This window comes from Anguilla rostrata, chromosome 2, assembly GCF_018555375.3.
Source record: "Anguilla rostrata isolate EN2019 chromosome 2, ASM1855537v3, whole genome shotgun sequence".
Classification (NCBI taxonomy): domain Eukaryota; kingdom Metazoa; phylum Chordata; class Actinopteri; order Anguilliformes; family Anguillidae; genus Anguilla; species Anguilla rostrata.
The window spans coordinates 19,023,853-19,049,976 of NC_057934.1; the positions used below are offsets into that span (position 1 = coordinate 19,023,853).

At 48.7% G+C, this 26,124-nt stretch overlaps 1 protein-coding gene across 15 annotated transcripts in view; it reads left to right on the plus strand.

The window, feature by feature from the left end:
- The window catches only part of camk2g1 (calcium/calmodulin-dependent protein kinase (CaM kinase) II gamma 1), an 89,455-nt gene that overhangs the window by 25,703 nt on the left and 37,628 nt on the right, over positions 1-26,124 (plus strand). For all 15 annotated transcript variants that reach the window (XM_064321019.1, XM_064321024.1, XM_064321020.1 and 12 more), the window contains exons 3-5: positions 18,693-18,752; positions 23,465-23,519; positions 25,828-25,893. In XM_064321019.1, the coding sequence (XP_064177089.1) occupies positions 18,693-18,752; positions 23,465-23,519; positions 25,828-25,893 (181 nt within the window). The remainder of the gene's footprint in view (positions 1-18,692; positions 18,753-23,464; positions 23,520-25,827; positions 25,894-26,124) is intronic.

The following is a 26,124-nucleotide window of genomic DNA, read 5'->3' on the forward strand; positions in this document are numbered from 1 at the left end:
GCTCCCGGCGAGCAGTCGTTTCGGCCCGTCGCGTCTGCCGTGCCCGCACGTGTCCGCGAGAGCGTGCCGTGACTGCAGAGCGGCCCCCTGTTTCGGGTGATTCACGTCTGACTCACGCCGGAGCGCGCGCTGCGTACGCGCGTCTGATGTCTGCCTGCGTGTGCGACGTGGGGAGAGAGGGAGAGAGAGAGAGAGCGACAGAGGAATAGCTAATGAGAGACGGGGGGGCGGGTTAGCGCTCCGTTCCCCGCCGCCCTGCCAGACTCCCGACCGCGACCGCCAAAAAAAAAAAAAGCAGAATCCGAATTTTTTTCCCGACCCCGAACGATCCCTCGTTACGCAAAACGTCCCCACGTTATTCAGCTTTTTTTTTTTCTTTTTTTGTTGTTGGGCCTAAAATAGCACGGCTGGGCGTTGGCAAGGAAACGCGATGTACTATTTGCGAGTGTCCCCGTTTTCGGTGTACCTGCCGGTGTACCGCGTTCCCAAACGCAGGTGTCCGGAGTGCGGTCGTTCCGCACGCTGTCGGAAGTCAGAGGGGACGGCCTTTCGTTGGGTTGATGGTTCTACTGAAATGTTTCTCGGTTGCTGAATGCATTTTTTTCCACAGATTGATCTTGCGCACCTGGGACTGCAATGGCAGTATATATTATTAATATATAATAATATATTATTAATATTATTAATATTAACGTGGAGTGAGGTTGGTGTTTCTGCGAGCATACGGTTCGGAGCGAGCAGAAGGGTTGGGGTAGGCTTCGAGGTGCGGCTGGTGTGGCGATCGACTGTGGAATGCCAGCAGCCTAGCACCCTCTCCCCTCACGGGGGCCTTGGATGCTTACCCATGTGTGTCGTTCAGTTAAGACCAAACCTGCATCTCTTCTCCATCTGATACCGTAGCACAAAGTCATGGCAAGAGCAATGTAGAACGCATCACTTCCTCCTACACAGGCCAGACCTGGACACTTCAGTTCTGGTTTCTGATTATTATTATTTATTCAATTCAGTTAAACTTTATTTGTCATAAATACGCAATACATAGTGTTGAGACAGTGAAAATATTATTATTGATGCAACTGTACAGTAGGCTATAGCTGATCATTTATTTATATTACTTCTTAGTATTATTATTCTTTTAAATTATTATCAATTAATGCTAAGCAATAATACTATGAATGATGAGAGTTATAAACTGCTGTACAGCCATGCACAGTATTTTTACCTAGCTTATGATGCAGGCAGCCCCGACAACACTGATGTGTGGTCGTTCTCTGTCAGCATTCAACATAATCGCTACCTTACCTATCGTTGAATAGGTGATCTGCTTATCTGGCCTGAATGGGGGCGTTGTTAAAGTGTGAAGGACAAGGCTAGAGGGAAGATGTTATCGGCTAGCTGTATAACTAGGTCATAAAGCTAGCATGCTGCTCCGTTGGCTTCATTTTGGCCATGGTAATAGCAGGCATGTGGTAAGTAAATACAGAAGATAACGAGGGACGATGGCCTTCCCTTCAGTCACCTGATGAGGGTGACGAGGTCATCGTCGGCATGGAGAGGAGGAAGGGGACGTGCAGGGTCGTGGCAGCCGTGGAAGCGGGGAGGCTAACGGCCATGATGCTGACGTGATAATGATTTAAGCGATTTAAAGGTAGCGATGCTGAGTACAGTGAAGAACGTGATGGTGATGATGTGAATGGTGATGAAGGTGGGGGTACTGTAGCAGTGGTAATGCTGATAATGCTCAATATTATGATTGATGCTGGCAACGTGAATAAGGATGATGCGCATGACTGTGAAGCTTATAGTGATGGTGGTTTTGATGATTATGATTAAGGTGAAGCTTAGAGTGATAATGAATGTGATTGTGATGATGGTGGAGGTTGTAGTGATGGTTTTGATGATTATGTTCAAGGTTATAGTGATGATGATTTTGATGATCATGATGATGTTGATGGTTATAGTGATCATGTGTTTGATGTTTATGATGATGGCAAATCTCAGTCATGATGATTTTGATGACTGTGTTGATGGTGATGCTCATAGGGATAATAATTTAGTTGATTATCGTGATGGTAAAGCTTATAGTGATACTGATTTTGATTATTATCTTGATGGTGAAACTAATAGTGATAATGATTGTGATGATTTGTGATGATGGTGACATATATAGCGATAATGATGTTGATGATTATGATGATGATGAAAATGATAATGATAATGGTTTTGATGATTATGTTTATGGTGAAGCTTAACTGTGAAGCGAAAATGATGTTGCCAATGGCGATGATGACGTTTGTGAATGGTCATGAATGCATACGATAGTGGTGAGCTTTATGGTAATAATGATGGTGATGAGGACGGCGACTGTGATTATAACTGATACTTATGTGGACAGCAGCTGTGATGGTGGTGACGAATGAGGGAGACTGTAACCCAGTGACTGCATGGTGGAAGGCTAGCATAGCTGTACTGCGCCTTATACTGTAAATGAAAGAGTCCAATATCAGTCTGGTAGGCAGTACAGTGTGGGGTTTCAGTATCCTAGAAAGAAATGGCAATAATCGTCCACACTGGACATTATACATGAATAAAATATGGCGCATGACCATAATATATAAACGAACTCATGTCATGGACAATGTGGTTACTGCCTCACTGCCCTTCAGGGTGTGGTGCTGTACCACATGGTGTTTCACGCAGCCAATAGCATCAGCTGATTGGCCCAGTCTACCTTCCCCCCCCACCACCCAAAAGACAGATAATTTCCTTTGTTGTTTATTTCTTTGAATAGGGGGAGGGGTGTTTTCACCCTCACTGGTACACACACAGGCTCACGTTAGACGGGCTCCGGTTTCCACTTTCTCCCTCTCTCTCTCTCTCCCTCTCTCTCTCTCTCTCTCTCCCCCTCTCTCTCTCCCTCTCCGACATGCACTCATTCACAATGCAGTCGGTTTGCTTTGTTGCAGTAAACCAATCGGCTGGATATTGGCAAACAGTGTGCTTACTTCCTCTCTCGATCGCCCTGTCAAGGTCTCTCCTGCCGCGTGCTCTCTCTCTCTCTGTCTCCCTTTCTCTATCTGCCAGTTGTCCTGTTGCCGTGGCTTCTGCATGAAAGCTGCGTATTAAAAATTCAGAAGATGTTTATGACAGGACACGGCAAACCGAGGAGGTTAGAAAGGGCGGGGGGGCTGAGGGGGGGTTATAGAGGAGCACGCTTTAGGCTTCTAGGCTTCCTTTCAATGTGTGAAACCTTAATGGAGAGGCCTGTTCTCCTGACACCGTGCGTGTTTTGTTAACCGCGCGTTAAAAATTTCACGTTTGCCCCAATTGCCGTCTGACAGGTTGGCAGGAGCCAGTTAGGATGTGGTCACGTTTGGCGGCATCGATATGCGGAGCAGACCAAGGCAAACTTTGAAAATGTCTGTGGTTTTATGTTGGTAATGTTTGTGGGGGGGGGATAGAGCCAAGGTACTATTAATGTCATTCTGAAAGACGTATTTCTCTGTATGTGCTGGGATATGGCTTTTTGTGCAAAAATACAGCCTTCAAAATGTTAGCGGCACATTTGAATAATACTTGTCTCCCAGACCGATTCTTTATACGGAATATTTCTTCACATCATACACTACATGGCCAAAAGTATGTGGACACCTGACATTGAACGTCGCATCCAAAATTATGGGCATTAAAATGGAGTTGGTCCATCCTTTGCTGCTATAACAAGCTCCACTCTTCTGGGAAGGCTTTATACTAGATGTTGGAGTATTGGTGCACGGATTTGCTTCCGTTTAACCAGGAGAGCATTAGTGAGGCCGGGGCACTGATTTGGCAATTAGGCCTGGCTCCCAGTTGGCTTTCCAGTCGATTCCAAAGGAGTTTGATGGGGTTGAGGTCAGGGCTCTGTGCAGGCCAGTCAGGTTCTTCCACACAAGAACTGTTGGGGAAGCACAGAATCGTCTAGAATGTCACTGTATGCTGCAACATTAAGATTTGCCTTTACTGGAACTAAGGGGCCTAGCCCAAACCATGAAAAACAGACCCAGGTAAAGGGGTGTCCAGATACTTCTGGTCATATAGAGTATAGACTGTGTCCATGCTACTAGAAGCAGATTTGTTTGTTTATTTATTGCAGCATTGCTGTTTTGGTATTTAGCATTTTGGTGCCTGTTGTATTTCCGAACAACATTACCCATCATACATCTCTCTGTGGAATGTGCACACGTGCAGTAATAGACCACACTATCCTATGGTCTTTTGATTATTTATTATTGTTGTTACTTTATGGTCCATCCTCCAGCTTTGTGGTTTTTTTTTCCCCGCTTTGACTAATGAATTTAAAGGAGCGTTTATTCTCTCGAACCCCTTTTCCACGGTGTCTGTGAGCACTGAATTTGTACTGCGTAAGCCGAGGGGAGGAATGGCTTCCGCTTTTAATTAATTAATATTTAGTCGAGGGCGAATGCAGACGAACCGCAAAGCGACGGGATCGAATTTCCTCTCGGGTTATCAGAGAGAGCCTGGAATGAAGCTCCCGTTCAGCTCTAATTCGCCGGGGAGGGGGAGATGGGCCTCTCTGATCTTCGCGGGGACTGAAAAGAGCGAACGGCATGTCGGTGGCAGGGACGTCGGGCAGGAGCCTGGAGGCGGGAGGCATATCTGACAGGATGACCGTGCATGTTTTTCGGCTGCTTCTGCGAGCCACGTTCAGCATCCCGTGGCTTGTCCGGTGGATTCCCTCCCTGGTTAATTTAGGGGTGGATGGACAATGAAAAACCCAGAGCAGCTTTTTCTGAGACGCAAGTTTATGCCCCATGACGTAAATTTGACCCCGGTTTTGCATCGGTCATGTTGTGTGTGTTGTGCGCATGTGCGTGTACACGTGTGTGTGTGCGCGCATGCTGCGTACGCGTGCATGTGTGTGTGCATGTGCTCTGTTTCACTTAAATAGTATCAAACAAATGTACATTGCGGAGACTGATGCATCGCGAAGCATGTAATGGATCTGCACTGTTATTCACCATGAAGCACTTACTGTAGTTGTTGGGCCTAAACGCTCTTTGCAGAAAGACACTCGGATGAATAGGTGGCTAAATGGATAGACGGTTGGATGGATGGATATAGATGGGCGCCGTTATGATCCACAGCCGGGGCCGCTTTCTGTGGAATTCAATATATTAGTATTGATCCATTTAGATTTTTTTTCTTTGAGGATCTGCTCTGATTGGTTCAAAGCGGCGAGCCAGTCACGGAGCGTAACGTCCCCTCCCGTTTCGGGGGTTTTTTACGAAACCTGGCGCTCCTCCTCTCCGCGCGTCGCTCGGCTCCACACCCCCGCGGCTCCGGGGGCGCTCGCGGCGGGAGGGGGTTAGCGAGTGGGTCGCCGCTCGCGTGTCCGCCGCTACGCGCCGCGCTACGGCCTTGCTCTCCCGCCCACTCCTCCTCTCTTCCCACTCATTGGCCGGCGTCCCCCCCCGCCTGCGACCGGTCCGTCCTCCCACTCATTTGCATAAGCGGCGGCCCATCTGGGGCGGAGGTGAAGAGAACGGGGGGCGGCTGTACGGCGTAGCGGTTAAGAAACTGGGCTCACAACAAGAAGGGTTGCTGGTTCAAGTCCGGGGGTTTAAATTGTTTCCCTTTTGTAAAGTAATCGTCAGTGTAAATTAGTTCTATCTAAAAAGCACAAATAAATACACAAAATGAAGAAGTTGTGTAAGTCTTTCTGAAATGGAGGCATTTAGAAAGCGAATAAATGTTGATGTAGGAGGCTCTCCTGGGATTTGACTTGTGCTGCCCACACTCTCACGGATCCAGCGTTCTGTTTATTTCCATAAAGGCACGCATGTAGTTTTTTTTTTGCGCGTATGTAGTTCTCTCTTTGTTTTACATTACCGTTGAGCGCAGCGTTGCGTTGCTTTGGGCCTGACCCTGGATGAGTCACTGTACAGTCTGCGAGTTACGAGTTATTGTGAAATCTGTGCACAGATACGAGTCCCAGCCCTCCTCTTAACTGAGTCACGGCTTGAACCCGGACCGGAATTGGATCGGCCACTTGCTGATTATCGGCCAGCCCCTTTGTGCGAGGAGCCTGTTTGGTGGACGTGCGAAGCAATAATGTTTTAAAGTAAATTGGCAATCTCAATTTATTTCCGGTCATATCCACTTTCCTGCTAAGTAGGCTAGCACTGGGCATTTTATGATGTTCATTAGTTTCATTAATTAACAAAGGAAGAATTTACATTGGTAAAAGAGCCAATTAAGCTTAATCAGTTGAGGCAGCTCATTGAGACAACCCTAATTTGTTTTGAGATCTTAACAAATAGATTATATTAAAATAACATTTTTTTCATTCTTGTCGACACAGGCACGCCAGGACATTTCTTGCATTGAGAACTGGCGGGAGATAACAGAATAAATCAATGAAGCCAATCGATATTCAATTAAACGCTTCAATCAAATCTCCTTTATGGAATCTGCTTTGAAGTAAGGCGAATGTTCAGCACGCGGAGGGCGGGGGGTGGGGGCGCGGTGGCGTGGGGGGCGGGTGTGCGGGTACTGAAAAACCTGCTCCTCCACTTCTTTTAATCGCTGATGTTGTTTCTCGTTTATTTGCTCATTCACAGACGCTTTCAAATTCGCTGAAAGGCCAAGGTGGCATCTTATATGCAAGAAAATATCCAGTGTTATTTCTACTCTGTCAGGGTACATATCAGTCCAGTAGGGACCGCATGCACTCTGTAGGTGTTGAGTTAACGCTGAGCATTTTACTGTGTATGTACGTAGTTTTACTGATCAGAGCTGTCGGAGGAATGGCCAAGCTGCAGATGAACATATAACACACTAGCTCTGAAGCACCGGTCTGAAATCCAAACACCCAGGCCGACACAAGTGTGTACACAGTGCTTGAGTCCATCGTGAGGGAAACCTGTCTGAATCTGCCTACGGAAGGAGGACCAGAGAACAGAACAAACATTAGCTGCAACCTGAGAGCTGGGTTGTGTAAATTCACATACTGCAATGCGTGTGTGCGCATGCTTGTGTGCGCGCACGCGTGTGTGTGTATGCGTATACGTTTGTGTGTGTGTGTGTGTGGGGTCTGGAAACTGCGAGTGCCACCGAGGGTTCTGGGTTCTGTGTGTTTGGTGTCTGGCCCTTCTCTGAGGTTGGCTTGTCATTTTTTTGGAATGCCTCCTTGTATTTATAGGCTTGTCTCAGTTCTGTTCAACATGAAATGTGGTGTTAGCATGGCCACAGACAGCTATGGTAATGCCAAAGCAATCATTTAAATGACTGAAAATGCAAATCAACAGCAATGATTAGTTAATTGAAAAAAAAAAAATAATGATTATGAGGACTTTATCTGTTCTGCTATAGTATGAGAGTCCAAATTTACTAATTGTGCTTTCTTTAACTCTAGTCACAAACTAAGCATTGTGGTCCATGTAGCTCACCTCACATGTGACTAGGCAGTGCGCAGGCCCGTGATTTGCCACAGGGGGCGCTCTCGAGCGATGAGATGAAAACCCTCCTGCGCCCCATTAAGCTCCGCCCCATTTTGCACCGATTGACCGATCGTGGCGAGCGTCTCTGAGCCCCCGACCCGGTTCTTCAGCAGCGCGAGCTGGGGGGCGGCCCCCCGGTCGTCTGGCCTCATAAAGTCACCGGCTCCCGGTAGCAGCGCTGACTCTGCAGTCGGGCCCCCGGCGCGGACGGGCAGACCGCGTGACCCAGCCGTCTGAGCGAAGGGACGGGCCGAGCGGTCACGCGGAGCGCCGACGCGACCCCGCTAACCGAAGACGAATCGCAGCCGGGGAGCCGTCGCTGCCCCAGCCCCGCAGGGCCGGTCTGACTTTTAGCTGCCCTTCACAGAAAACGCCTGTTCCCTTATTCTAAAACTGGGATGCCAAAAATAAACAAATAAAATGGCCAACTAATGCTCGCGTAGAATTTTTACTAGCTGGCCCGTATAATTCCAAAGGTAGATATGGAGATGGGGACAGCAGTTATGTTCAGGTACAAAGACTGTGTATCGCAGACAGCCAGTCCTGTATTAACACACACAGCCAGTCCTGTATTAACACACACAGCCAGTCCTGTATTAACACACACAGCCAGTCCTGTATTAACACACACAGCCAGTCCTGTATTAACACAGCCAGTCCTGTATTAACACACACAGCCAGTCCTGTATTAACACACACAGACAGTCCTGTATTAACACACACAGCCAGTCCTGTATTAACACACACACAGCCAGTTCTGTATTAACACAGCCAGTTCTGTATTAACACACACACAGCCAGTTCTCTATTAACACAGCCAGCCAGTCCTGTATTAACACACACACAGCCAGTCCTGTATTAACACACACAGCCAGTCCTGTATTAACACAGCCAGTCCTGTATTAACACACACAGCCAGTCCTGTATTAACAGACACAGCCAGTCCTGTATTAACCACCAGCCAGTCTGTATTAACACAGCCAGTCCTGTATTAACACACACAGCCAGTCCTGTATTAACACCACAGCCAGTCCTGTATTAACACAACAGCCACCTGTATAACACCACAGCCAGTCCTGTATTAACAACCAGCCAGTCCTGTATTAACACACACAGCCAGTCCTGTATTAACACACACAGCCAGTCCTGTATTAACACACACAGCCAGTCCTGTATTAACACAGCCAGTCCTGTATTAACACACACAGCCAGTCCTGTATTAACACACACAGCCAGTCCTGTATTAACACACACAGCCAGTCCTGTATTAACACACACAGCCAGTCCTGTATTAACACACACAGCCAGTCCTGTATTAACACACACAGCCAGTCCTGTATTAACACAGCCAGCCAGTCCTGTATTAACACACACAGCCAGTCCTGTATTAACAGACAGCAGTCCAATGGCAGAAAGCTGTGTAGGAGCACAGGCGCTGTACCAGAGACGATTGTGCAGGAAAACCGACGGTCCTCCGTGAAACGTGGACCGTGCACCTCGCAGGCAGACATCCGCGCGAGCGTCTGATGCGTCCAGAGGCCTAGCGGCGGACGTGGACAGGCCGCGGCCCGCCAGCTCGATACACGGGAGTCTCGAAACGCGGCGAACTGTCCCCAGCCCGTTAATGGCCCCGTGCGATTAACAGGAGCGGCGGTTTAAATGAGCGTCATTCATCAACACCTGATTCCCACTCGAGCCGATTGCGTCAGATGTAACGGGGTCGCCATTGTACCCTCCTTGCGCTTCGCACGAGAGTTTTAATGGCAACCTACTGTAAAACTAAGACCTATCTCCAGCCCCCTCCTTATAATCAAAACGATTTAATGTAATGTAATCCAGTCATAACTTATCCAAGCTCGGCGGTGTAATTAAAACTCTTAAACGCGGGGTACACTCAGAGTTGATGCCGGCACGTTCATACGCAATCGGGTTTTTTCGTGAAAAAAAAAAATAGTGAGAAGTTTGGCGATCCCTGTTGAAACCGACACCCTTGTTAATTGCGCAAATTCAAGCAGGAAACCTGTTCGGGATGCCGGTCGGTTTTAAAAGGCGATGTCTCTGGCGTCCGTACAGCCTGCGGCGGAGGGCGGAGGTGTATGTCCGGACGTGTCTCGTTCTGTGTCAGGAGGTACGAATCAAGGCCGTGCTCAGAATGGTTCCCGCCATTCGCGCGCTCGACGGATCAGGAATTTTTTTTTACCGAGTGTGACCTCCGGTGCTTTAAACTGTGCAAATATTCGGCATTCTGCGAGGTGGGCGGGAGTTAGGCTACAGTATGTGGCCGTTGTTGGAGTCGCTCTCTCTCGTTTCGATGAGTCCTAACCCGGTCCAAGCTGCAGTACCGCTCTTTAAATGCGTACTCAAGGCATTAGCCATACGCGTAGCTGTTGATGGTGTTTTGATGAACGGTTTGGCGCCTTGCGAAATGACCTTGTAATTTACCCTAAAACCTGCATCAGAAACGTTGTCCAAATAGTGGCTGGATCTTCTAATTATAGTCGGGGCACTCTGTGTGTTTATGCAAATAATGGCCGCTCTCCAGGTAAGACCGGGTGGGGTGAGGCGTTACATAGGCGTTATCACATACAGGTCTACGTAGCCATGACCTCGCAGTTTATGTTTTAGTCATCCAACACACTTGTATTACGTCAAAAAATGTAAACACTCAAAAACTTTTTTCTGCCAGGTCTGAGGAGATAATGTCTTCTGGTAGTAGCTTACTCTGGAGCTTCTGGGGCCTAATTGAAAATAATGGCCTGTCCCTAATAGAGGCCTGGTCTCCAGTTAAGGCCGGGTGCTCTCTGGCGGAGTAAATAAAGTCCCCGGCCATTAGTGGACGTTTTACGGGCGTTAGCCCTTAATCCAGAGCGACTTTCGCAGCAGAAAACGTGAAAAGAACGATCCGTTTATATGGCTGACGCAGTTTGGTTCAGAGCTCAGGTGATTGAACCTGCATCCTCTGAATTACAAGCCCAGCTCCTTAGGTAGGCCTATTCTATGCTGCTGTTCTAAATGGTACAACCGCAGTGTCCCAGCTGGGCTTAAAACCAATAACCTTAAGGCACAGGGTCTGCTGGACTGCTAGGCTGAAGACCAGCCTGCTCTGGTTTGAAGCATCCAGAAACAACATAGGCTACATCTAGAGAATTGAGTAAAATTCTAGAAATGTCATTTTGTGTTGTTGTATATATCTATATTTTTTTTTTTGTCACAGGTGTTATAAATACGTGGGCTTTGCTGGTCAGAAATACGAATGCAGAGCGAGCCTTTATCGCAGCCAGAGTGTAATTGCAGTGCAATTACCAGCTTCCCTGGCTATCATGCTGGCTTTGTACAACAAGCAAGACAATGACAGGAAACACAGGGGGAGGGACTAAGGCAGCGCTGGGTCTGCCGACCGATATCCATCTCTGTAACTCTCTCTCTCTCTCTCTCTCTCTCTCTCTCTTCTATCTGTGCTCTTATCTCTCTCTCCCCCCTCCCTTTCTCTTTCCCTTCGCTCTTTCCTCTTCCTTTATATTCTGTCTGTCCTCCCTCCCTCCGCTGCCTCCCCTCCTTTGTTCTCTCTGCTCGTTGCCTGCCCTTCTCCACCTCTCTCCAGTTCTCTCTCTCTCTCTCACTCCGTTCTCTGTGGTCATAGGCACATAGGCTCTGGTGGGCAGAAAGTTGCGTGGGCATCTTCGCCCCCCCCCCCTTCTCTCGTGCGTTCACATCGCAAAGATGCGCCACAGCAGACCGGGTGAAGGATACAGAGGCTGTTTATGTAATCCAGTGCCATCGACACTGCCCCCCACGAACAGAACCCTGATATTCGCGTAGCGCTGAAAGAGAGGGCGCTGTTTACGTTTTGGCTGCCTCTGTAGATTACGTGCTCATGAGCGTACAGTTTGCTGTTTCCACAGGAATGCGTGGGGGCGTCGACCGTATGCCATAATATATTTTAATTTTTCACGGCAGTATCTTTCTATGATCTTAACGAGTATGGTGGTTGCTAGAGCAAGATTTTGAGGTTTATACACAACAAATGATGTTTATGGGACTACCTTTACATCAAAGGAATACAGGTAAAGGCTCACTGTAGAAATATGGGTGAGGGCTCTCTACAGGAATACAGATGTGGGCTTGCTACAGGAATACAGATGAGTACCAGTGTGTACTGGTACTGATGTGTGATTAGTGTGGCCTGTGGGTTTCACATCTCAGGTAGACTCTGCAGTGTTATTCTCAAGCGGACCTTTATGGAAGCAGAAGAGGAACCCACAAATATTACCCCACGACCCAGGGGTCCAGTGTCCTGTGCTCTAACCACTGCACCAGACAGTCGGGTGGTCACAGGTGGTCATCTCTTTCAGGTGGCGTGACCAGGCTGGCCCCACCTAATGGCTTTCATTATTTACATCTTGCAGTGGACATTTACATCATTGGGCCAACATCTCAGCAGACACGTGATCAACTTACTAGCTGCTGATGTCCACCCGAATGGGAACACCTAGCGTACACGACTTGGTCACATGCTATTTTTTCCCGACTTTACAAGTTCAGAAGACTGACTGAAAGCCCTAGTAACAGGAGTAGTTTAAGCACTCAGGCCCTCCCTCACCCACTCAGCCCCGGGTATAAGCCCCCTGAAAGGTGAATTAAAAGAAGGGCGCTACCCCCCCCTTACCTCTCGTTCAGTGGGAGAGGACGGATAGCGGCCTTTTGTCTGCTTTCGCCGTGTCACGTCCATGTGTTTCTGAGGGGCCCTCAGGACTCCTGAGTGGCGGCCCGGTCGTTAGCGCTCGAGGCTAACGAGCGCGCGAGGTGGTTCATTCTGAGAACCCTCCTTTGTTGACAGTGGGTGTGGGTGAGGTGAGATAGTCAGAAGGCATCATTCGACGGTGCCTCTCAGCTACGCTACAACTCCTGACCTTAGAAAGACGAAAGCGCGAGACGATTCTTAACAATTTATGAATTGGTAAAGCGGAGAGATGGTGGGGGGGAAATGAGTCCCTTTGCAAGTTCCCTTTTTTGTCTCCGTGCAGTAATTAGCAACCCGGCTTGTGTGAAATTTGATTGTTCTCCAGATCCCGAATTAAGTAATTGAACTGTTTTTCCACCGCCCAGCCTCTTCGTCTAACTCATTCTTAAACTCTGGTTCATTTAGTGTACGTAATGACTCGGGGCCTAAGAGACCTGTGTTCACTCAACATTTTCTTAAAGGAGCCTTTTATCATATCGGGAGATTGATGTGCCTTCTTAAGAAGGCTGTGTCATAAGTATTGACATGAAGGGAGTGCAGCGCTGGTTTTGCCTTTCTTCGCTGCAAGCTCGATTGTGAACATCGGTCCAAGTACAGGATTAGTGACCTCATCCTCGGGGAAGGAGCGGTGCAGGAGCCTGTGCCTGACTCTCACAGCTGTGAGCAATCCTCTTACTCTCTTTCTGGCGGCTCTTGTTCTCGGTATTTGTTCTGCGTTTTTTTTTTTTTCCCCGACGCCCGCACAGCACGCCAGATTAATGCGTACGTGCGTGACTTTGCAAAGGAGCGGGGCGCGACGACGCTCCATTCTTTCTCCGAAAAAGAAAAGCGCGAGCCTTCTCACTGCGCGGTCCGAAAAGCTCGTTCGTCTCGACGGGGTTCTGCTTGTCATTTGGACAAAACTCCTGTTTCTCTAATTCCAGAATACAAGGCCTGTCAACCTGGGGGGTGGGGGGATGGAATCCAACAGTCTGTTTTTGGAAGGATCAGCGGTGTTGACCATGGGGGGGGGGTTGTTGTATTTTTTTCCTCATTAGCTGTCTCAAGCTGCATCCTTCCCTCGATCTGGCCAAGACCGCGTGGCCCGCTGGCTTTTTGACCGTCTTCGAAGACGTCTCGACGTCACGGGCGGCTTCTGTTGTTGACTTTAAGAAAGCCGCTCGATGACGGGGGGGGGCCCCTGCTGGCGACGAGGCGTCCCGTCGTTCCTGGCCTTCCGTCCTCCGCAGGAAGCGCTGGCGATAAGGCCGGCCCCCACGCACGTCCCCGCCCTGACGGGGCGCTCGCCGTTGCGTCAGGTACGGTGCTGCGGCGTTTCGCGCGAAAACGAGATCGGAGCGCCTTTTCCTGGCGCGCAGCTTCGTGAGCTGCTACAGCTCTTACTCAGGTCAGAGAGAAGGCGGCCGACAGACAGATTCTAATCAGCGCCTTCGTTCGCCGCTAGAAAAACCTCGAACAACACCTCGTTCACATGGGGAAGGAGCGCCGTCTTGGTACAATATTCTTTAGCATAAAACAGGCGGGACGTGTTGTAAGTCACTTGTATATGCATAGCCTATATGATGCAATGTGAACATATTGGGCTGCTGCACTTTCGGAACAGAGGGTTTTTGGGTCAAATCCCAGCTGCTGCACCGTAGCACCCTTGAGAAAAGCTGTTCCCCTGCGCGGCTCCTATGAATAGAGTCACGGAGTAAGTAAACTTATGAGGCACCCCTAGGACACCGTGGGCAAAGGCTCTTCACTTAGCAACAAGGGGCGCGTTAGAGAAACGGGGAAACTTTAGGACACTCCCCTACAAACCGGGGGTCGGTCCTGCACCAGGGCGAGCCTCGTTTTGGACCTCCGCCTGGCTTAACCAAGCCGGGTGGGGTCAGGCGGGTTCGTGCCGAGGCCTTTTCCCGGAGCAGAGTCATTAAGTTAATTGCTGTTGACGAGAGTCCCGATATTCAGGGTCGGTTGCCTTCGTGTTATCGCTGGAATAACATGCCCATGGTTTTACGCGGTGACGTGTGGCACAGAGAATTCGGCTTACATGCTTTCGGTGAAACGCGGTACCACACCTTCCTGAGAAAAGCACCCTTCAGCTGCGTCAGTGTGACTATTTCAGATGGTAACGATAAACGGGAACATTGCCGTTCTTTAACGCAGATCGAAATGATGATATGTCTAACGTCTCGCTTTCTTTTTTTTCTCACTTTTTTTTTTTTTTTGTTATTGACAAATCACGTGCTCAAGGAAACTCCCCCTTTAGAAGCTTGGTTTATTTGCCTTGCCCAAGCGTAGGATGTCTTGGTAAATGTAAAATCCAGAGCTCAGTAATTGAATCTTTGCATTGATGAAGAGACGGAGCCGCTGTTCGTAACAGAAGTGAGGAAAGTTAATTGCACATCGGGTCACGGGAAAGGCAATACGTTATAAAACTGTTTTGAAATGTTTAATTGCACTTAGTAACAGAGTATACTATATTTGCATGTTCACTTCCTTATGATACTAGCTGGCTTCCTGGTTGATGATACTGGATATTTAATGCAATTTCCAAATAGGAATCACTTTATTTATCTCACGGAAAAAAAAAAGTGAAGTAGTTCAAATTATACATGCGGCATTCTTTGTGATGTTAATGAAGGCCAATTAGTTACATTAATATTTGAAAGCCAGCAGTCGTACCTTTTCATCTCCAGCATCCAGCGCTGCCAACGTCTCGCTATGTTCGCAGTGGCCACCTGCCCCGAGGAGGGCTGCAGATGTTGTACTGACAGGAGGGGAATGTCAGACTCCAAAATCAGCTGGTGCCCGTGACCTCAAATGGCCAAGTATCGGCCAATCGTATCAGCCTCCCTCTGCAATACGTTAAAATAAATAAAATAGCTTGTTATAAGTAACTTTTTCCCCCGAAAGTCTTATGATAAATGATTTTTTTGAAACAAATGTTTGTTATGAAAATGTGACGTTTGGGGGGTGAGGGGGTGGGCGGGTGTGGGAGGGGGGGGAATTCGGCTCAGGGTTTCACCTGAGGGACGGAACAGATGCCTAATTAAAATGGCAGGAAGCGCGGACCGACACCGCTTAATTAAAGAGGAGTTCCTCCAGCGCGGAGCCGGCAAAGTACGAATTCGTTAATGAACGGAGCGCGCGGGCGAATCGATGGCGGATGAGACGTACGTCGGAGTGAGCGAATGCGTCTGGAGCGTGGCGGGCCCGCCGCGAAGCCGGGCTCGTCCGGAACTGCGTTCATCGACTGGAGAGAGAAAAAAAAACGACATGAATGAGCGGAGCGGGCAAATGGATGGCCGCTGGCTGGCTGGCTGGCCGGCCGGCCGAACGAAGGAGTGCATGAATGAGTTGATGGACTGATGAATGAAAGGATGTATGGACGGGTGAATGCGGCGGGAGCTCAGCCGTTCGTGGCGCGTGGGCGTGGTCCGCTCTCCGGATTGGCGGGCTCTGCGTTGATGTGATGGAATCCCGGCCGCCCGTCACCGGGACGGGACTCGACGAACGGCGTCATCGTTTACGCCCTCCGGCACCCTGCTTTGTTGCAGTCATGTGACCTGACCCTTGATGCTTCTGTCTCTGTTGTGTGTGTGTGTGTGTGTGCGAGTTTGTGTTTGTATGTGACTGAGAGTGAGAGAGGGAGCATCCGCACACAACATGCCCCCCTTGTGTAGCTACCGCAGTTGTGGTATTGGTCAGGGTTTCATACCGTCCCCTGGTGCGCGGCGGTGCTCTGGGGGTGGGGTGGGGTGGGGTTGGGTGGGGTGGGGTGGGGGAAGGTGCTTCACAAAGACCAGCAGCCCCGTGGCTCCTGCTTTTAAAGGAGGCCATCCCGACAAAGCTGACAACGGTAATTCCAAATGCACCCATTACAATAAAAACGTCAACTATTTATTTTTATTGACGGATGTATAAGCCCTCTTAGCAGACGTGTGAAGTCATCAGAACGTACGCTTCACGGGCTGCCTTTCGTGAGCAGGCCGCACTGAGACGGGACTGCTGACGCGGGGGTAACCGGAGGCGTGCTCTCATCCGCTGGGGCCGAGCTGGCGGCGGGGGGTGCGTTTGATTGGTCCCTCCTCGTCGGGTCGTCCTCTCCGATTGGCTGAGAGGTCGGGGAGCGAAGTGTTGGCAGGGCCGTGGGGATGGCGGATCGGATGCTGCGCCTCGTCATCAGTGGTCAATAGATGCATTTAAGATGAATATTTAATATGCTCAGTTACTTTGCTGCAGCGTTTCTGGGAAACCGGGCGTGGTGATGCATTAGAGGCTGATGAGTGGAAGGGCGAAGGTTGGGGGGGTGGGGGTGGGGGTGGGGGGGTGCAAAGAAATACTCACCTCACCCTTCTCTCTTGCTCTGTCTTCTCTCCATTGAGCTCGTTCTTTCTCTCTGTCTCTCTCTCTCCCCCTCTCCCTCTCTCTCTCCCGCTCTCTCGCTGTCATGCACACACACACATACACACGCACACGGATCCGTGTGATCCCGGCTCGTATCTCGGACAGCGAGTCCTGGAATTAGCCACCGTGATGGGGTCTCAACGAGGGTCAGGGGTCACGCTAAGTGCTGCTTTAATCCCTTTAGCGAGGGCCTAATCTACAGCAGGGCAGACAGTGGGGGTCGTGGAGCTGGGGGGGGGAGTGTGCGTAGGTGTGATGTCCCGGAGCCGAAGCTGCAATGGAGCAGGATCTCTTTAGCCTGGCCGGGGTTTACAAACAGACTTGCGTGATTGGCTGGCAAGGCAGCTCGGCTCAGCGCTTTCGTGGACCCGGTAACCCTGACGACGTGTGTGCCGGGGGTTGGGTGAGGGGGGGAGGGCCTTCCTCTGCTGTGACCCTGCCCCCTTCCGTGTTCAGTAAACCTGGTGACGTGTGGGTGGAGTTTTGTCTTCTGTGGCTCGGCCTTCTGTTCCCAGTAATGGGTGATAACGTTGCCTACCTGCTGGTCGCTGTTAATGCACTGGCAATATCTTATCCAGCGGAAGCCCGTGTGTGCTGTGCTTTGAACCAACTGGCCTGAAACCGGGCCTTCTCCGGAAACTGGTGTGATGATGGGTGCCATTTAGCGAGAGGTGAACTGGAGCAGTGTTAGGATAGTGAGTGTTGTTTTGGAGCAGTGTTTAGGATAGTGAGTGTTGTTTTGGAGCAGTGTTTAGGATAGTGAGGTGTTTTGAAGCAATGTTTAGGATAGAGTGTGTTGTTTTGGAACAGTGTTTAGGATAGTGTGTGTTGTTTTGGAGCAGTGTTTAGGATAGAGTGTGTTGTTTTGGAGCAGTGTTTAGGATAGTGAGTGTTGTTTTGGAGCAGTGTTTAGGGTAGTGAGTGTTGTTTTGGAGCAGTGTTTAGGGTAGTGTGTGTTTTGGAGCAGTGTTTAGGATAGTGTGTGTTTTGGAGCAGTGTTTAGGATAGTGAGTGTTGTTTTGGAGCAGTGTTTAGGATAGTGAGTGTTGTTTTGGAGCAGTGTTTAGGATAGTGAGTGTTGTTTTGGAGCAGTGTTTAGGATAGTGAGTGTTGTTTTAGAGCAGTGTTTAGCATAGTGAGTGTTGTTTTGGAGCAGTGGTTGGGGTAGTGAGTGTTGTTTTGGAACTGTGTTTAGGATAGTGAGTGCTGTTTTGGAGCAGTGTTAGGATAGTGTTTTTTTGAAATGGTCTTTAGTTCAGTCTGAGAGATGCCATGAATTGTGCTGGCCAGTGCTCCCGCCCTTGATTAGTCTAAAGAGGTAATGCTAAATGCTAAAGAGGTAATCCACACATTTCCAGACATTCAGAAGCCCTGTGTTGAAGGAGTGACATCAAACCAAATGCAGCTACGTGCAGAGACCGCATTCCTAGTCTTCATTTTGTGACTGTGAATGCCCACCACTTTCACATACTACCCATTTACATGTTGGGCATTAGTCACGATGTTGCAGTTGTAAATTCCTGGAGGATAATGGCTGCCTTGTACAGTGTTTAACCTGAACCACTTCAGTTCATGTCTGTAAATGGATCATTTATAAAAACACAAGGGGTGTAAATTCACTTAAAGGACACAAGCTCTAAGATAATTGTGTAGATGGCATCTGCATAATTTTTTGTGTGTTTAGGATGTTTATGCTTTACGACAGTAATGCTTCTGTGGTTAGGCAAGTGGGATTTTTTAATTTAACATTTAGTTTTTTTTTCCTGAGGATGCAACATGGTTGAACGTGAATAACCTTTCTCATAGTTTTTCTTGGGATGCCAAATATGTGGTTTCCTTGACCGCCCCTCATCTCGGTTTGGGGTGTGCTGGAGCCCGGGTGCGTTCCGTGGGGACCGTACGGGCCGTCTCTTCAGAGGCTGTCGTGCGGCGAGCGGGGACGGGGCGTGTCTGTGGACGTCGCGTGCGGTTGGCGTGGCTCAGGAATGTTTGCGCGTGGTGAGTGAATCAGTCGGGTCTTCGGGTGTCTCACCGTATTTTCTGTTCTCCCCCCACAGATCATCAAAAACTGGAACGCGAGGCCCGGATCTGTCGCCTGCTCAAACACCCGAACATCGGTGAGTGCGTCCCACAATGCACTGCAGCATAGGGCGCTCTTGGTGACCTCCCTGTCTGCGTTGTTGTAGCTGGGGGACGGTGGGGGGAGGAGACTGAGAATCCTGTTAAAAAATTGCCTGACCCACGAGGAAGAGTTCAGTGCCACATCCAGCTTCAGTCCTCCCTCTCTTTTCTCCCTCATTCTTTCATTTTATTCTAATCTCTCTCTCCTCTCCATACTTCTCTCCCTTCTCAGGATAGTATCGCACGGGTTATAAAAATGATTACATTCATAAATCCCTCCCTAATTCACTTACTCACTCACTCACTCCTTTCCCTCTTTCTTCCCCTGTTCGTGCTCTATTCCTCATACTCAAGGCCTCTCTCTCTCTCTCTCTCTACCCACCCCCCTCTCCCCCAGCGCAGAACAGTGCGGTATTGACCAGTGCTGTGGGGATGTAGTGGACATTAGGAGTGTCTCTCTGAAGAGCCACTGTTAGTGCTGTGTCTGTATGGAGGGGTCGGGCTGTCAGCAGTACAGTGCAGTGCAGTATATCAGGAGGGCAGGGCTGGGTTGCCAGTTCTGAGGGGATTTGTGGTGTGCGTGTGTGGGTGTGGCTTTGTGTGTTTGCGTGTCCGTGTGTGTGCGTGCGTGCATGTGTGTGTATGTCTTTGTTCGTGTTTGTGTGTGTGTGTGTGTGTGTGTGTGTGTGTGTGTGTGTGTGCGTGTGTGTGTGTGAGAATGTGTTTGTATGTGCACTCAGAGGAAGGAGGAAAAGGATGCAGTGAAATAGATGGAATTGTTAGAAAGGAGAGATGAGAGGTGGAGAGGCAGAGAGGCAGAGATGCTGGCTGTAATGTGAAGTGTGTCTGAGAGGTGGGCGTCTGGTGGGGGCTGCAGTGTGTGGGCGGCATCAGCAGGAGAAAAACAGAGGACCGAGAATACGCACACGCACGCACACACACACACGTACTGTACACATACACACACACACACAAACAAACACATGCAGAAACACATGCACACACATACACACACATACTGTACACATACGCGCACACACACACAAACAAACACAAACACATGCAGAAACACATGCACACAGAAACACACACCCACCAAGAACACATACACACACACACAAAACACATACACATACAATTTTTGTTACCGATTAGCCTAGCGTTTTTTTCAAGTCACGTTTTCATGAATCACAGTCTTTGCAGTAACGGGGTCACTAGCAGACAGTACAAGTGTTAGGAGGTTCTTTTTCTTATCTATCTCTCTCTCCCTCTTTCTCTTCTGCTCTTACATCACAATTTAAACATCCTTAGTCTCTCTCTCTCTCGTGCTCTCTTTGCTCCCAGCTCTCATCCCTTACATTCCTCCTCCTGCCATCCCTTGTTCCCTTTCATTCCTCCTGCAGCACCTGCATCCTGCTCCCACCATCTGTCTCCAATCTTTTCTCCAGGCCTCTCTTTCTCCCCCTCTACCCTCCTCCTCCCCCCTCTCTCCCCCTCTTGCTGCATCTTCTCGTTCTCTCTCTCTGCCATTTAAGTTAAATTCAGTTAAATTGACTATGCTTTATTGGTACGAGATGCCAAAGTGGATTATAAAAGCATGAGTGTACAGAATGAAGTAAACATTTTAAGCTATTAACATTTTATGGAACTTATACATGCGGATATTTGTGGAGCCCCATCCCTCAGGTTGAGGAGGATGTGTGACCCCCATTGTGCTGCTGCTGACCCTTACCCTCAGAAGACTGTCAGCTTTTCTTATTCTGTAATTGTGTACAGTGTGTCTGTACCTCTATTATCTTACAGTGACCGCACATACATTATCTTTTGAGCCGCCATAACTCTGTCCGTTCTCGATTTCTGAAAAGAAAAGGTGTGGTCGTTGTTCTCGTGCTTGGTCAGGGTTTTTCTTTCCTTTGTCTTTCGCTTGTATCGCTTTCCACTCTGTTTTGCCTGGTATCAGTTCAGTTTGTTTTTCAAGGTTGTGCCATTGTTCCACCGTTACAAATACAAGGTATATATTTTCTTCTGCATTTGATTCTCTAATTGGCATTTGTGAAGCACTGTTGACTTTAAACTGGTTCATTGTTACTTTACTTTTGTGTATTGAAAAACGTATTCTGCCAAGATGATGTGGGCTGCTCGGCCCTATAGAATGTTTTCTTGAAACATTTGAATTTGAGTTGAAAGAAGCGGTTGAGAGGGAGGTAACGTCGACCACCGTCAGGTCACCCCTCGCTATCACGGTCTGTTTTCAGTTCTCTCTTTCTCCATTCTTTTATTTCATCCCCCCCTCTTTATCTGCCCCTCCTTTTGCTTTACTCCCTTTTGTGCCTCCTTCTCTTTGTCTCTCTTGCTCTCTCTCTCTTACGCATGTCCCTCCTTCCCTCTGGTCTCTGGTCTCTGGTCTCTTGTCTCTGGGCTGTGTGTGTGTGTGTGTGCACGTGCGTGTGTGTGTGCGTGTGTGTGTGTGCGCGTGTGCGTGTGTTCTTGTCTGAGGGTGTGGTGTGCTGAGCCATGCTGTGCTCTCTGTCAGTGCTGGTGCAGTGCGCACTGAGAGCTCTGTGACCGTCTGAATGCCTGAACGCACACACATACACACATACACACACACTCATTCACACACATACACACACACTCTCATCAATCACATCACACACACACATACACACACACACACTTTCATTCACACACATACGCACACATACACACACACTCTCAATCACACATACACACACATACACACACACTCTCATTCACACACACACACACACACACACTCATTCACACACACACACACACACACACTCATTCACACACACATTCACACACACACACACACACACACACGCACACACTCATTCACACACATACACACACACACGCACACGCTCTCATTCATACACAAACACACTCTCATTCACACACATACGCACACACACACACACACACACACACACACACACTCTAACACACATAACACACACACACTCTCAATCACATTCCACACACACAGACACTTCTCACACACAAGCACACACACACAACACACTCTCATCACACACACCACACACACAACACACTCTCAACACACACACACAACGCACCACACACAACACACTCTCAATCACACCATACGCACACACACACAGACACTCTCATTCACACACATACGCACACACACACAACCACACACTCTCAGTCCACACACATACGCACACACACACAGACACACTCTCAATCACACACATACGCGCACACACACACAGACACACTCTCAATCACACACATACGCACACACACACAGACACTCTCATTCACACACATACGCACACACACACAGACACACTCTCAATCACACACATACGCGCACACACACACAGACACACTCTCGATCGCGCACACACACACAGACACACTCTCGATCACACACACACACACAACACACACACACCCATTCTCACACTACACACACTCTCATCACACACACCACACATCACACCACACACACTATACACACACGCACACACCACATGCACACACACTATACACACACACACACACACCACACACGCGACACCTCATTCACACACATACACACACCACACACACGCACACTCTCATCACACACTGCCCACACACCTCTCATTCACACACGTACACACACACACACACACACACGTGCACACACTCTCATTCACACACACACACACGTGCACACACTCATTCACACACATACACACACACACATACACACTCTCAATCACACACGTGCACACACCTACACGCTCATTCACACACACGTGCACACACACACGCACAAGCATACACACTGTCACACATGTATGCTCACACAAACCCACTCTTCTGTCTCGCTCTCTCTCTCTTTCTCTTTCTCACACACGCGGCCGCACACAGCGCAACACACACACACACACACCACATTCTTCACTTCACTGCATGTATGGTCCTAGTCGTAGGTCTCCTGGTCTCCTTGACTGACAGCTGTCTCAGTGTGTGCGTACTCATTTTTTCAGTTCTTCTCATTCATACTCTTCTATCTACTCCTCCTGCCTTTCTTCTCATTTCATGCTATGTAGCCAAGCCCTCACTCACTGATTGGCTTATGAGGCATTGCAGTTTGAAACCTCGCTCACTGATTGGTTTATATGCTCTGGCAGCAGGGATCCGCATAATTAGGTTATATGCTAGGCCAGTGTCAGGGCTGTATGTGATTGGTTTATGTGCCGCAAGAGTGGCAGTACGTGATTGGTGTACATCACGGCATTGACAGTGAGGTAGATGTCCGGCGTGGGAGGAACATGATTGGTTGGCTTTGATTAAACGTGTGCGCTCTGTGCTGGAGGCATCGCGGCTCTCTAGAAACACGCCCCGGGCTGGCCGGGGCCCAGAAGGAGCCCGACGCTCCCGTCTGATCGGATGCGAGTTTCGCGAAAGCCTGGCTTAGACACGGCGAGCCAGGCCGCCGAAATGAAGCAAAGCGTCTGACGTCCTGAGGCCCCCAGGCGGAGGCGAGCGGACCGGCGGCCGGGGAGGACGGGAGGGCCCAGCCGGAGAGCAGGCCGCACGGTCGCGTTCGAGCGGGCGCGGTCAGGCTCGACCGCGTTCCCTCCTCCGCAGACCCGTCTTTTCACCGCCCTTCTCTCTCTCTCTCCTTCTCCTTTTCCTCCCTCCTTTCTCTCCTCCGCAGTCCGACTCCACGACAGCATCTCGGAAGAAGGCTTCCACTACCTGGTGTTTGACCTGTGAGTACCCCCGCCTTCGCCAAGCGTCCTCGTTTCCGCTCCGCCCCTCCCTCCCGCCCTCCCTCCCTCCCTCCCGCCTTCCCTCCCGCCTTCCCTTCTGCGGGGTGGGCGGGCCAGGGTACACGGTGTCCCAAAAACACCTGAATTTGGGTCACGTTTTTAAGGTACGAAAATAGCGTAAAACGGCTGACGAATGCATTTCAACCAATGAGCGACCTTTTTTTTTTTTTTTTTTTTTTCTCCTTTCTAGAAGTTTGAAGCACGCAGCTGTTGTTAGTGAGGGGGATGTGCCGATTCCTCCGATTGGCGTTAAGCTTCGCGGCCCAGCGCTCTGTCGGTGCGGTCGCTGATATTTTTTGGCACTGCTGTAACTCAAGAAGTACGAATTGGCCATTCCATTGGGGGGAGAGAGAGAGAGAGAGAGAGAAAAAAAACCCAACATATTTAAAGTTCCTTTAGTCACATGGGGGTTTTTGAACTTACTTTATTAGTTGTTGAGTTATGAAACATTTGAAGTCCATAGAACTGGACGAGGACGTTCAATAGCGGTCTAAAAAAAGCACCAAATGGAAAGGCACAATTAGATTTACAAGGATTTCGCTAGACGCGGGCATTAGACGAGCCCTGAAAATAGCGTACGCTGGATTTAGAAGATGGGATGAAATGCTAAATTCATACCGAGTTTGATTCGGCGCCCTTTCAAGGTTAATACACTCTTTCGATTATTTACTTTCACCTGACCTTCCCCAGCCTTCCCGCTCAGCCTGCATTGTGGCTATGCTATATTGAGGCAAAGAGGGAAAATGTAGAGACGGGACTGCATTCATATAACCTATTGCATTTACTGTGGAGGTGTGTGTGTGTGTGTGTGCGCACGTGCAGCCTGAACTAAATGTATTTCCAGCGAATCTCTTGCGCACTTGATACGTCAGCTCCCGACACGCAAACTCGTGTGTACACACACACACACACACACACACACATACACACACAGTGACTGTCGTGAGACATTATTGCACAGGCCACCTCTGAACGCAGTACAAACAGTACTGTGTACAGTCTGGATGATGTAAGAAGTTCAGAACATCTCGCTTTTCTACAGAAACATTGCCCATTACTACAAACTGCAGTTTTTTGACATAGATATTTGAAAATTATATATCTTCATTCCTGAACATACATTATATATTTTGAAGAGGAACCGAAAAGGAACCATTCACTGTGTCTTGAGGCCGTACAGCTGTAGTCCTACGCATTTCTCATCTTCTATATCTAGCTTATTCAATGAAACGTATAGTAATAATTCTATAATGTGAAATGTTGTATACAATTGTTTCAGAAAACATTAGTGTACTGTTTGAGCTGTAAATAACTGAAGGTCTGTTGTTTTTCTCTATTCCGCATCCAAAGTCATTAAAATAATCCAAAATCATCCAAAGTGCAACTGCCATTTCAGAAAATAATGATAAAGAGTAGCATGTTACCATATTACATCCATTTAGTGTACAAGCTTTTTTTAATTTTTACATGAAATAAATTTATACACCTGGATATTTGAATGAAGCATTTCAGGTTACAGGTCAGAGGTACAATGCCAAGGCAGGGAAGTGTCCTGGATGATGAATCTGCTGATGGATCTTTAAATTGGCTGTACTGCCAGAACCTGTGTTAACTTTCTCTTTAAACATTCTGAAACATAACACTGATGACTTAGTTGACTTAACATTACACATCCATGGACGGTCCTGTGCTGATTTGGCATTTTAATTGAGTCAATAAGTAAAGAAGTAAATAAGTAAATATTATCTGTTTTTTGGATTAGACAGCATGTCCGTCTTCAGCACATTTTTGGGCTTCCTGTAAGCAAGCATATTTGATGTTTTCTGTTCTTGGACTTGAGAAATATTATACTGTAATATATAATGTCTGAATATGAGTAAATGTGGAATAATATGGGTACATCAAAACATCGCTGAACCCTGTTTCACACCGCAAACATCAGCTGCCTCAGTCCACACACGCACACGCACACGCGCACACACACGCACACACACACACACACGCACACACACGCACACACACACACGCACACACGCGCGCACACGCACACAACGCACACACGCACACACACGCGCACACACACACACACAGGCAAACACACTGCTCATACTACTGGCATATACTCACTGCTGCACCAAGGCAGTCAACAGCTGTTGCTTTTTTGTCCTGATGCCATCGTCAGTGACCGCACAGTCTCTGTGCCCACCGCCGATGACTCCTCGTTTTGTTTGTTTCCCCCCCTCTGCAGTGTCACCGGCGGGGAGCTGTTTGAAGACATCGTCGCCAGAGAGTATTACAGCGAAGCTGATGCAAGGTGGGCATTAGCATGTGCTGTTGCCGTGGTTACCGCCAGGCTAGCCATCAGCGAACCGTGATTTGGTGTGATTGGAGATGTACACACACACACACACAAACGCAGATCCAGAAGAACAGACATGCCTTACTTACACTCTCCATTAAGCTTACACACACACGCAAGCAGTCAGAGTATTCTGAAGCACCGTAGCACATGCGCATACATACCCTTGATAACTTGACTACACCT